Source organism: Sebastes umbrosus, chromosome 19, assembly GCF_015220745.1.
Source record: "Sebastes umbrosus isolate fSebUmb1 chromosome 19, fSebUmb1.pri, whole genome shotgun sequence".
NCBI lineage: Eukaryota > Metazoa > Chordata > Actinopteri > Perciformes > Sebastidae > Sebastes > Sebastes umbrosus.
This window is the reverse complement of record NC_051287.1, coordinates 18,643,355-18,657,477: the sequence shown is the minus strand read 5'-3', so window position 1 is coordinate 18,657,477 and position 14,123 is coordinate 18,643,355. Positions and strand designations below refer to the sequence as shown.

The window sequence follows — 14,123 nt, the reverse complement described above, 5'->3', positions numbered from 1 at the left end:
AAGATCTGCATTTTTAGCCCTTTCATGACGAGATCATGGCGTCAGCGGTATCACCCTTCCCCTTACGCCATCGGGCAGCAACTGAGTATGTGCTCCAAGGAACGGTTGGCATGCTGGAGTGATTACCATGCCCCAGGTTGGCAGGTTTGGAAGAACATCATAGTCTGATTGGTTGGGGAAACTTGATCGAGGTGATCTTGCAATATTCCGCATGCTCCCATCTGGTCCAGGCGTCTGGTCAAGTTGCCACTTCTCCTTTCCGCGGGCTTTGTCATAGCCTGGTTTAGGAAAACTGCCCAGTCCTGGCTGCCCGCCCCACCGCCACAGTGCCCACCAAGATGTAGCGCCGCAGCCGCGTCTCCGCTCTGCCGACAGCTCCCTGTGCCTGCCACTTCCTTCCGTTTTTTTTACGAAGGATTCCTGTCGAAGCAACTATAACATCAGAATTGGTACATCATAATCTCCCTGGCTTGAGTGACTTTGAATTTTTCTGATAACCCGCTGATGGGGAGCTGCAACTTAGTGGAATGTGCAGAGAAACTGACTGATGGTCTCCTTTACTGCCTTCACTGTTGTCATTGGCACCTCATAGACTAGAAGGGGCCAAGTAGCCTTGGCTGGAATCCATGTTAGTACATCCAGGCTTTGAGTTTTCCTAAACTACTTGATTTATTGATTATTAAACTTTATTAATACACTAATTGTTTCAGCGTTAATTGACGTGTTTCCTATAAGGAACTGAATGTGATTATGACATGCTGTTCATAACAATTTTTATGTTATCCTTTCATTCTCTGTGTGTGTTTTTGTCAGGCATGATGCTGGGAGGCGGTTGCGGTAGAGAGCTGGCTCACTGGATCATACACGGCCGCCCTGAAAAGGATATGTATGGTTATGACATCAGGTACAATAAACGCACACTGAGACTGTATAAAAACCTGCACAGGTGAAACATAAAAAGTATTTGAGCAGTGGCCGCGATCACAGGAAGTTTCATAGGTACGGCGCCACTCCACAAAGCAGAACACAGTTTCTGTTTTGGCATTTTATCAAAGGGCAGCAGGGACCAGAATAATGAAATTTTAATGAAGTCTGAACGATTGTGACTTTTAACGAGCGTTAATCTTTTGAATTCCCTCTCCCTCCCCGTCTCAGGCGCTTCCACAACTCGCTGACAGACAACGCGAGCTGGATCAGAGAGAGGAGCCACGAGTCGTATGCTAAAAACTACTCCGTGGTGTTCCCCTTTGATGAGCCGCTGGCCAGCCGAAACATGAGGAAGGACCCTTTCCATCAGGTAAATGAGCGGTTACAAAACCGTGTTTCTTGAGGAGGTCAAGGAAAACAACCCTTTGCTGTGCGAGTTAGTCACACACTCCTTTCAACTGTGGTTTGATGACTCACCACAGGTTTAATAGCAAAGAAATTCTTTTTTTCCTCCTCTTAACATCTAACTATCCCTTTAGAAATTACAGAAAACCGGAAATACTAACATAACGGACAATGAACACAATAATCCAAGGCTATATTTTAGTTATTTTGTCAATCCCTTACATATTGAATGAAGCCTATAATTTTCTCCATCCTAAAAATACCTATAAACAGTGTCTTTATTGAACAAGTAAAGTCTGATTAGTCAAATAAAAGCTCTCCTATCCTGAGATATTACGAAACCATATTCATATATACTTTCCCTTCGATCTGATAACCATTAAGCACAGCCTTGGCTCTATTCTAGCTCTTTCAGTTAGGTAAGCGGAGCTTTTACTTTCTATGAAAAAAAAAAGTGTAGGCAGTGTTAGTATCTCTCAGGATTTAGACAGACGGACACCTTTTGGCTTGAACATAGCTGAGGGGAAACTTTCTAGACCCCGTATCGACGAGGTTTCCTAACATAGATGAAACCGGTTCACCTCTTTAAGTCACAGGAGCATCTCTCCTGCCGTATAACCTGACCAGTCATCTTTTGATGACTCCTATATTTTTAGAGGTTGTGTGACTCACTCGTTTAGCCATTCATTCCACTCCTTTTTCTTTCTTTTTTTTTTCCATGCATCCACCCACGGCCTTCACTCATATGTCTCTCATCTCCTCTCTTTTTGACATCCTCTTCTATTCATCCTACTATTCATACTTAATATGTCTGTCTCTCTCTCTCTCTCTCTCTCTCTCTTCCTGTGGTTGCCGCTGTCTTTGTTCTTGTTCCAATCTGTATTTTATGCGAGAGAAAAAAAGAGGTGCCGCCACAGTTTCTTCCCCTCTATTAACCTCCGTAACCGCAGCATCTGATTGGATAATTGAGACAGTAATGTGGCAAAAATCAACAGATAAACAATGTCGCTGGCTGTGAAGGCTTCAACATCTATGTGTGCACGAATGTGCAGAGTAGAAATTGAGTTCAGTTGCCGATGCTAAAAAATCTGATTTTAATGTAGAACAAACTTTCATGTCCGTCATGGGATATTTTGCCAAGCTAGTGTTGAAGTACTGGTGATGCAAGTGTTTGCAAAGATATCATCTGTCAAACTATGACCCCATCTCTCTCTCTCTCTCTCTCAGTGCTCTCCGTATGTTTATCTTTCTGCCTCCCCCTCCCTCTCTCCTCGTGTCTTCTCCGCTCAAATCTGGATCCAAATAGCTGATTCAGGCTCAGCCAGACTGCAGTTAGCAGCGTAACTCATCCCCAGCAGCTACATTTATTAATGCGATCCTCGCCAACTTGACTATAAATGATACACTTAGCTTCGGTAGCCCGGTCTCGGATGTCTTTCAGCTTCCTTTCTCTCCTCAGCTCGACACCAATTCTTAATGGGCCCCGCCACCATATTTTATGCATTAATGACCCACTTAGCCTTGGTTTCCTCTTCCAGACTTCATTTACCTTTAACTGTTGCAATTTCTACCCCCGCTCACGCATGCAGGCATTCTTTCAGAACAGATTACTGTCACACAAATTGCATTAGCGATGTTGTCAATGCATTTTGTAGATCATGCCTACTGCCTTCTTACAGCTTGTTTTATTTAGCCTCCCTGACACATTTCATGCATAATTAACCAGATTTCCTGAAGGGATTTTTTTTTTTTAGGATGTTGTACAGAATGAGCAAAGACACGAAGGGAGAGTAGCTTTTTAAATGTTTTTCAGTTAGTAGCTTGTGTCCTTGTAATGAATGTTTAAATTATGAATTGTGTTTTAGATTCTTTACTATCTTGATTTATTATTTTGATCACAAAAAAGTGGAAGATTGAACGCGATAATAATGCATAAACGCAAATTTGATTTAACGCCACTAATTTCTTTAATGTATTAATGCGATCGATCTTTCGGAGGTTGTATCGGGCTGGAATCCATTGGTGCCAACCATGTCATTCTAGCTCGTCGCGAAGGAGGTTCAAATAACGCTCCGAACTTGAGCTAAATTTTACTCTTATGGCCGTTTTCAAAGGGGTCCCTTGACCTCTGACCTCAAGATATGTGAATGAAAATGGGTTCTATGGGTACCCACGAGTCTCCCCTTTACAGAGACTGCATGCAGTTTGGGGCAAGTCATAGTCAAGTCAGCACACTGACGCACCGTTGGGCTTGAGTTTGCCATGTTATGATTTGAGCATATGTTTTATGCTAAATGCAGTACCTGCGAAGGTTTCTGGACAATATTTGTCATTGTTTTGTGTTGATAATTGATTTCCAATAATAAATATGTACCTTAATTTGCATAAAGCAAGCATATTTGCCCACTCCCATGTTGATAAGAGTATTAAATCACTTACTCAGTACATTTTGAACAGATAAAAAATGTGCAATTAATTTGCGATTAATCACGATTAACTATGGGCAATCATGCGATTAATCGCGATAAGCGATGAGACTTACTTATAGCATAATGCAAATATCGCTGACAAGCTCTTACGTACGATGCATGTCAAAACACCCGCACATTTCTTTCTAAAGACCACACACTGGCAGCATACTGTATGTGCCGCTATCTGCATCAACTCGGTTTTCTCACATTCGCCCTCCTGATCAGCACATCCTGGTTCTGTTTATAGACCGCTTGTAATTTGTGACTTCAGCCCTTAAATATTCATATAGCCTTTGACGTTCACTGAGTCATTACAATAGCACAAATTAAATCCTATCTAATGTAAAACATATCAGCTGTTCAAAGGCTCAATAGATTGTGTCAGTGTGCGGTGCTATTTTCAGGCAGCTGTGGCAGATCTACTGTCCTGTTGTACAACACTGTACCATTAAGACTTAATTCCGTACTATTACAGCTTTCTCCAGCCAGCACAAAAGACTAATTTGCATAGCGAGTGCAGGATCAGGTATTATCATGTTATGTTCAGTATAATTATGGCACCAGGTTTACAGTTTAGAGCACTGAATAGACAAAACAACTGCTCTCAGGTAGACAGACAGTAGGTCGAAGGAGATCACAGTCCCTGTGAGACTGGGTTCGTCCAACCCTCGGCTGCGAGCCCATTAGACCCCTGCTAATCACTCGTCGAGGGCCATCACCTAGCAACTAGCCTTCCTACTGTTGGAGAGCCTCGGATAAATGTAGGCAGGTGGCAGAGCGACAAAGAAATAAACACACAGAAAAAGTCTAATTATTAATTTTTAAATGCTCACGATACTGGCTCTCGTTTCTAATCACGACGCCATGTTTTGTGGCTAAGAGGTACTTAAGGACTTTGATCCGCCAAGGAAGCCCGTCCCCGTGCAAATAATGAGACGGTCTACTTTTAGGAGGCAATGCGAGATTATTTCAGAGCACAAACAGGCCATCTCTGACACTGCTGCTCACACGTTTTCTCCACCTCGGTAGCACGGATGGTAAATATAGCTCGGTGTGGGAAGTTCTGGCAAGAGACAGCTAGTTGCCTGCTAGGAGGAGAGCATAGCAGAACATACCTACTGACTGTGGGCGACTGTCAATTTTAACAAGGAAGGTGGCGAGCGCTGGAATGTCTTATTTCAACACTGGTCAAGGAATCAAGAATTAATAAGTGTACTATATTTGCAACAGTTTGCGCTAAAAGAGGGTTCGACCATCACTGTAGGACAGTTGATTTGTTGCCCATCATGTTGTATTGTACTGGGTTTAAAGCTGCACTTCATCATCATCATCATTGTTTTTAAAATGACTAATTTGAAAGGGGTTTTCTTGTAGTGACGAAACTACAAAGAATTTTTATCACCATCCTATAGAGTTCCTCTCAGCTCTACAGAGCGTTTTAGAGTCTTCCAGTTCATTGTTTTGGATCAACTTTACTGTTTACTGTGTGGTTCAGTCTCACCGTTCTCATCAACCTTGTTTCCAGTTGCATCAGACCGCTGTTTTCAGCTCTGATAATCCCACTCTACGCTACCTGCCTAGCATCAAATGGCAGACAGACAAAGTTAATAGCTGGGGAACATAGTGCAGCATTTTGCAGCTAAAGATCATTTTCTCTGGAGATGGCGGAGACCAAAACAGAGCTAAAAGGAGAGTACATCACGACTCCAAATAAAAACAATGCTCTATTTCTGCTTGATGTTTAAATACACAACGTGTTTGTTTGAAAGTTCCCCATAACAACTTTATGATAGGGAAGCACGATATGAATTTTTTTTTCAGCCAATAATTTCCTATTTCTCATGGCCGATAAATCGATAAGATAACCGATAATTTCACATTTTTGTATTTTAAAAATAACTTCATAACCTGTAGTTTATGCACAACTGAGGGTAAGATGTAGTGAGCTAAGATGGAAAAATGACCCACTAGCTGTACATTATCCCTTACTTAAATCTTCCATTGTGTTGTCTTCCTCTGAAACTGTGCCTACGCCGAAACCTAAAATTTCGCAACTTGTGGGTTCCCTTTGAGACACAACATGCTTGTTCTTCTTCTTCTTCTCTGTGTAAATTGGTGAATCGCAAATCAACTTTAAAGGTGCATACACCTACTGTATAGGAGTACGCAGATACTGCACTTGTTGAGTCAATGAAAGCAATCTGGCTTTGTATTATCAGCTGATAATTTATCAGTTACGATTTCATTATTGGAATAATACATAATAATATAAATTTGTGGAGCTTAATATATATATTGTGCATCCCTACTTTATAAGGTGGTAATAGTAGTGTTGTAGTTGTATTTTAAAGCTTGTTCTGCTGCCCCAAAGTGGCCACAAAAAATCAGATAGTTCTACTCAAAGACAGCAGTCAAAATGCCCTTGAGCAAGACTCCGCAGCTGTGGTCACTCTGGCAATTGATGTGTACAAATCTGTAGATATGAGAGCTTGCAAGTTGCTGACTATGAGCATAAATTTATGACTATACAATTTTGCGAGTATATGCTTTAGATTTAAAATAAAAAACAAAAAAAAACATCCTGATTTCTCAACTTTGGCATATGTTTTTGTGAAATGATTCCAAAGTAATCGCTAAATAGTAAACACTTTGAGCTGCGTGTACTGATTTGACTTCTTTGTCTGTGCGTGCGATTGTTTGTCTTTAGGTGCTGACGGAGCAGGGCTGTGTGTTCCAGGAGAGACATGGCTGGGAACGACCTGGCTGGTTCAACAAAGACGGGCCTGCTCCTGTGAGACGCCACACACACACACACACTCACACACACACACACACACACACACACACATACTGTACACAAGCACATGCTCACTAATGATTTATTTACAACCACATATTGACAATAGGCACTTGGAAAGACATAAACAATTAAAATGCAAATTTTTCCACACGGCTTTTTCTGGATGGGGACTGCTACAACAGATTGACTGCCAATAATTGGCGACACTGACACTGTAGCTGGCCCAATGCTTTGTCCTTCTCTACACATGGAAACGGTGATGATTAATTAAGCCTCTAACTACGTGTTTATCTGTTTTATTTGCAAAGCTTAAAAACTACGATTACTACGGGGCGTATGACGTTAAGAAGAACGTGAACTACAAATACAACGAATTGCTGGGCAAGGAGTACACCTTTGGCTTCCCTCCACATCATGACGTGGTAAGACACCAAGCGTAAACGTGTGTGCGTGATTATGTATGTTATTCAGTAGGACAATGTTATTAAATTACATGCAACTTCCTGGTTTGTCAAAAAAAACTCAGGGTCTGCCAGATGAGTGTGAAGGCTCCCGTGAGGAAAGGGAACATGTGTCCTCATGGGAAATAACAACCATGGACAACTGAGAGTGATGAGAGAACAGTCAGTGAGGTTTATGGTGCATGAAGTGCATACTAAACCAACGCAGCAGCTCAGAGGACAGATCACAATGGGAGAATTGCCAACCTTGACGTCAAAAAAACTCTTTAATTTCACAGTTTGTGATGAATGTTTCCTTCAAGGATGTGGCTCCAGATATCTTAGAAATGTCACGTTTGACAAAGCGAGGAAGATGCTTTTATATAACTTCAGGGTCTGTGTTAATTGGATGTGTGTGTGTTGTGTTTCTTTTTATTATTATTGCAGATTAAGAGTGAGTGCCTCTCGTGTAGACACGGTGTGGCAGTGTTTGACATGTCCTACTTTGGAAAGTTCTATCTCACTGGACCAGATGCCAAGAAGGCGGCTGATTGGCTGTTCACTGCTGATGTCAACAAGAAGCCAGGTCAGTCTGTACACACACATACACACATATACACACACAGACAGATGGGAGAAAAGATTGACAGAATGAAGAGGGCAGATACATGGATAGGGAGGCTAAACAAGATGCCAAAATGTGAGCAAAACAGTCCACTCTTCCACAAAATCTCAAATAGCACTAATACTAAAGGCCAGTATACTGTGTAGTCACTCAGAGGATTTGTTTGTAACTTTTTTTTGTAAAATCAACAAACTGACGCGACAGGTGTGTAGATGTGAAAATGGGCATAACTCCAAATGCTACTAATATTATTTTTTTCCACTTTCATCACATTCCTACTTCATCAAACTCCCAGTGGTACCGCCACTTAAAGGGGAACTCCACATGAAAGTCACTTTACTAATCACGGGGAGCACTTAGCTTGTAAAAAGAGTTGTATAATGAAGTACACAAAGTACTCAAAGGGTCGACAGACTCATTCTATAAGAGGTGGCAACGGCTTTTGACTTATTTTCAGAACTTGTCTGTAACCCCACTTGATTAGGGTTTATAAAACTGACTGATATATTATGTTATGACAACGTGCCCAGACTTTTGGAATTCATGACATATGTATGTACATTTTGGTGATATTACAATGTTTTGATGGTCAGTTAGGTATATTCATCTTACTATTTTATTTATTTATTTTATTCATTTAATATAATACAAAAAATATTTTATTTACTTATTTTGATTTAATTTTAAGGTATTTATTTAGTATTTTTATTTTATTTAGATTTATATAATTTCATTTATTTACTTTTTTTTTTTTGTATCTGTCTTTCTTGGTTATTATTTCCAGTTGGGGGGTGTTCTAATGGGTTATTGTGCTTTTTCTTTCTTTGTCATTCTTAAAATCCCTTGATGTTGTGTTTTTTTCCACTATTGATCGTGGTGCCCTTTCTGCATTACACACGCATCAATACAAATGTTGAAACTAAAAAAAGTAAACAATGAGAATTAGAAAATTGATAAATTATAAAAAGAATTAAAAAAAAAAAAAGCAGAAAAATATGTTATTCTCCCCTGTCATGCAACACGGTTGGGACTAAATGGAAGTTTTAATCATTTAATTCTTCTTCTTTTGGGGCCAAAACTATTTCAAATGTAAACAATACATTTGGTGTCTGAATTAAACTGTTTTGATCCGTCTTAAAATAGCCATTATTGAAGGAAAGAAGAAGAACATCAATATAACAGGCGATTCCAAACCTTTGAACGTCAGTGTTTATCAAAATGATCAATATCATCATCATCATCTAATCACATTCATATGTGTCAAGGTTTCCTTGTTAACAGGAAAATGAAAAAAAAAAACATGAATATGAATAGACATGCAAGCATAATTCAAAGGAGTCTTGCACAAACTTATAATCAATAGGTCACGAAAGATACAACACAACTATCAAACACGGATTTAAGTAATACGGTGGATGCCATAGGTTAACAAGTCACTAAGGGGCAACACGAGTCATTAAAAAGCTATAAAACATGTCAGATGTTTATAACTGTTTGTATAAATTGACAAATTGGAATATCACAAGTAGTCTTTATATACAGTCATGTGTACATATAGATCCCATGGGGAATCAGAATAAATACCTAAGCTAAGGATAATAGGTGTCAGAGGCACATACAACCAGATATATAGGCTGTAATGATAGGATGTAAGATCCCTAAAAGGGACTGCTAGGGAATACTACGGAAATCAAAAAAATCTATTTTGACCATTCCTATTTAGTTTGTCTCTTGTTAGACGGATTCAAAAAAAAGGAAATGTAACATTAAATTGCTGGAATAAGCCTTTAAAGGTGGGAACAGACAACTTTCCCCCCCCTAGCGTTTCCAAGTGGTATTATTGTTGGCGCCACTGTTGCAAATACAACCGGATCGTTTTCCGTTTTCTTCAGAGTCTATTAACTACTAACAACACAGGAGGACACGGCATTTTGTTTTCCACAGTCGCTTCGGTTATTCCACCGTCCACCATTTCCACTACTGGGGGATAGTGACTGCCAGGAACTTACAATGACACTCTATGGTAATTGGGGATAGCTAATGATAGCTGCTGGGGACAACAAAAGAGCGATCGTCTTCCTGTTTTGGTCGTGAATTGGTTGATGCGCTTCCTTTGTGCAGAGCCTTCACTTTCCTGTGAAATCGTACCCGGTGGCAGACAGATTTGCATAGTGAAAGCAAGGCTTATAGGGAACCAATCTAAACGCCAATGGTGTCATTATTCTATAGCCATTACGCTTTGCAATCAACATTCACGTTATTATGACGAAGTTTCTTTTGCCACTCTAAGCTGCTGCACAGCTGCTGAATATTTCCTGCAGCCTGTTTGATTGATTTCATGTGCTAACCTCTACCACCACACCTACAGAGGTAGTTTCTCCAAAGCTTTCTCGAAATCTTAAATGACACATCGTGTGACCTTGCTTGCTCAGTCTCTTTGTCTATCACTCTCACTTTTTGTGCTCCCAGTTCTCACTCGCAGCAATTACACAGTGGTCGCTCCGAGAACATTTAACGTCTCAGCAGGCTGACCTATGCTCCGCTAACGCACCCTTTTCTTTTATACCAGTGACAGAATAAAACTGTAACATCAGTCATTTATTCAAATGAGAGACGGCTGAGGGACAGCCACGTAGATATTAGCACGTCACTGCAGCCATTAGCTCCTTTGGCCAACGGGTGACGGGAATGTTATTATTTTGTCTCATTAGCACATGATTTGGATTATGTTCCCATTATGAATATGTTTGTTCAGTGATGTTCTCAGCTTTAATGGGGTCCATATTTCAGTTGTTTCCTTGGTAACTATTTTACAAAAAGATGAAGTTCACATGTCGTCAGGGCCGGCGTATTTCCTGCAGGCGGATATTTATATTTATTGCCCCTTAGAAGCAAGTTGTGAAAGAAGTATAAGTACACTTGAGTTGATTAAAAAATCATTCTATTCTTATTCACACACGGAGGCGGAAAAGCGCACACACACATATACAGCACAGACACACACACAAGCTCGCAAACTGCATTACTCACAAAGAATCGGCTACAAACACAAGATTGACCTCAAATCCAGGGTTCATTTTTTATTCTGAGATTTCCGTCGGCTTCGTTCCAAGAGACTGCACACTCTAAATTGGCCTACAAAGAATTAATTGTTTATCTGTGTGCGTGTGTTTCAGGCTCCACTGTGTATACCTGCATGCTGAATAAGAGAGGAGGGGCGGAGGCTGACCTGACAGTGAGCAGACTGGAGCCGGGTGCTGCCAACATGCCCCTGGCACCACAGTCCAACGGTGAGAAACAGAGAGAGTGTGTGTTGTTTTTAGTATTTTTCTGCTATACTGATATATCTATTGCTCCCTCTGTTATTCCAATCTTCTCTTTATCATTCCATCTCTGTCGTGTTTTGTCATTTTAACTGTCGTATTTTATCTCTTGCTGGATGTATCCCTCATTGTGTTGTATCTTATTTTGGATTTATTGTTTGTTTGCTCTGTTATATTAATTGTTCTGTCTCCCAGTTTCTATCAATGCTGTATATCTGCTTTATTCAGCAATATATTCTTCTACCTATCATTCTGTTGTATTTTGATGTAGCTATCAATTTATGTGCCGTCTTATTTGTCGCTCTGCTTAAAGCTGAAGAAGGTAGAATTGGAGCAAATATGATTAAAAAAAGTTATTTTTTATAAAACTGTCACTATATCCTGACAGTAGTGCATGAGAAAAAAAAAATCATGTGCCTCTGTGTGCTCCGGTGCTCATAATGGCATCTGCAAGATTTCACAGACCGGAGGAAAACAACCAGTCAGAGCCGAGCTGGAGCCTTGTCGTCTCTGAGCAGCTGTCAATAGCTCGCGAACTCCGATTAAACTCAAACTAGGCAGCGCTGATCAAATATGAATCAATATTCTGTTACTGTAATGCCTATTTCTCGCCTCAAATGTTTGTGATCCGGCAGCCATGTTGAGATCAGTTGAGGAAAGACCAAGCACCGCCCACCAGCCGGAGCAAACTTTCTCATTTTACAGCTAAAGAGTACACTACAAGATGTATCTGAATTCATTTGATGAGAGAAATGGGCATTAAAGTAACAGAATATTGATTCATATTTGATCAGCGCTGCTTAGTTTGATCGTTTCATCGGAGTTCGCGAGTGATTGACAGCTGCCTCCGTTGAATGAACAGCCAATAGGAACGCTCTCTCTTTGAAATGACCTGTGATTGGCCAAAGTCTCCCGTCACAGGCTAGATTTTTTAAAGTCTGAAAACAGAGCCATGAGGAGGTGTAGAAGTCCAGTTATCTCTCAGAACACTTGAATTATAATATGCTGAAAGGTTATTATGGAATTTTTGCTCAATGATGCCAAAAACATTCTGCTTACTGCAGGTTTAACTTTTCCTCAGTTGCTGTGTTTGTCTGATGTTTCATCCATCATTGTTTATTTCTTTCCTTTCCTGCCTTTCCCCCAGGCGACGCGTACTACCTGGCCATTGGAGGCGGCGTAGCAGAACACAACTGGAACCACATTAGAACGGTTCTTCAGGACCAAGGCTTCCACTGCCAGCTGACGGACCACTCTGAGGACATGGGGATGATCAGCATCCAGGGACCCAAGAGGTGAGGAAAGAAAAGAACAAGGAGGGAGGGAGGCAGGGAGGGAACAGGGCTACGAATGAACGGGTACATTGACATGATTTATAACTCCAGGTGAGAAAAAGGACAAAAAGAGTGAGTGAGGGCCAAGAGCGGCGGAGAGGAGAGGAAAAAAAAGACGAAGGTAACCGGTATAAAAACGGGTTATGATTCACATCCTGAACACAAGAGGTGGGGGAAACTGAAAAGACGACGATCGATAAGAGGAGAGCAGGTTAAATGCCTATTCTCGAGACGTGGCCATAGGCATGAGAGGTGAGAGAGTGCAAGGACGGAGGGTTGATTGAAAATAGGAGACGGAAGCAGGGAGGTTAGAGGATTTAATGTAGCCATTGGGTGTTTGGTGATGCTGTGAACCCTGCAAAGTAAATTCAAATCTGTTTTTCACCTGAGTGAGTGATAATGATGCAGATTACTCAGAGCAGTTGCACCTCCCTGTCTCAACAACAGTTTACACCTCGATTTAGAGGTCCATGAGCATGACCTGTCACTATCTATAATGAATCATAAATTGAACTAAAATCTTAAACCTGCATTCTTTCTAACAGCCAGCAGGGGGCGACTCCTCTGGTTGCAAAAATAAGTCTGATTGTATAGAAGTCTATGAGAAAATGAGCCTACTTCTCACTTGATTTATTACCTCAGTAAACATTGTAAACATGAGTTTATGGTCTCAATCGCTAGTTTCAAGTCTTCATTTTGTAAATTATGGTCCCATTTAGAGTCAAATGGACAATAAAGCAGGGTATGCTTTAGGGCGTGGCTACTTGTATGTTTGACAGGTCACTACCACGATGTTGTCCGCGTTTTCGTCTTAGAACTTTAACCCTTTCACAGTGTGTTAATGAAAGTTAATTATAGTATTTTGGTTGTCTAAAAATGTCATTATTCAGCTCCACCCTCTCGTGTCCCTTCTAGTTGCAAAAAAAAACCTAGATGGCGATGACCAAAATGCCAAACTCAAGGCTTCAAAACAGCAGTCCAATTAACCAATGGGTGACGTCATGGTGACTACGTCCACTTATATATATATATACAGTCTTTAATAGAGGAAAGAGCAACTGGATTCAAGCAGTTTGGACCTAAATGCCACATGATTCTAAATGAATCTAATGGTTTTGGGTTTGGTTATTTTTTAGCAATGCTAGCAGGGTGGCTCTGTGACAATGTCTGTCTGTCAGTCGGTCTAACGCTTGGGCTCAGAGTGAAATATTTCAACAACTATGGGATGGACATTTTGTACAGATATCCATGGTCCCCAAAGGATGAATTTTAACAACTTTGGTGCTTAACTTGCCCTTCCTTTGTCCAGTACTTTGGTTTATGACCTGTAAAACTAATGACATTCCCATCCGGTCCAGCTGTATTTATGTATTTTTATTATAACTTAACATTTCTGTAATAACTGTAGAATCACCATAGGATTAATACAGAATGTTCTAGGACAAGTGGTGATAACACTGGAGGCCTCTCAACCGTAAACTCTGCTCTTCTCCGTCTCAAAGCTCAACATGATACTAGTAATGAAAGGTAATCCTATAGAGTCATATCTCTCTTCACCTGCGGCGTCTGCGCCATGACTCCCCTGTGTAAACACCGCAGCGATGACCTTCAGAGAATAAATGTCAGAAACTCTGTTTCGCAGATATACAGAATTTATATTCGGTCTCATGAAATTATATAACTCGCAGATTTCAGATCCCTGAAGGGCGACGACCAGGGATTAAGTTGCGATTATTCTTTTCTCCCTTTAACTCCAGTTTTGTGGGGGGGATTTTTAAGAAAATGACTGAAAACCTAA

At 40.6% G+C, this 14,123-nt stretch overlaps 1 protein-coding gene across 1 annotated transcript in view; it reads left to right on the top strand.

Moving 5' to 3' along the window:
- Positions 1 to 14,123, top strand: part of sardh (sarcosine dehydrogenase) — a 54,664-nt gene that overhangs the window by 28,379 nt on the left and 12,162 nt on the right. Inside the window, exons 11-17 of the mRNA XM_037752855.1 lie at positions 814 to 904; positions 1,156 to 1,297; positions 6,511 to 6,594; positions 6,912 to 7,025; positions 7,491 to 7,629; positions 10,845 to 10,958; positions 12,139 to 12,286. Coding sequence (XP_037608783.1) covers positions 814 to 904; positions 1,156 to 1,297; positions 6,511 to 6,594; positions 6,912 to 7,025; positions 7,491 to 7,629; positions 10,845 to 10,958; positions 12,139 to 12,286 — 832 coding nt within the window. The remainder of the gene's footprint in view (positions 1 to 813; positions 905 to 1,155; positions 1,298 to 6,510; positions 6,595 to 6,911; positions 7,026 to 7,490; positions 7,630 to 10,844; positions 10,959 to 12,138; positions 12,287 to 14,123) is intronic.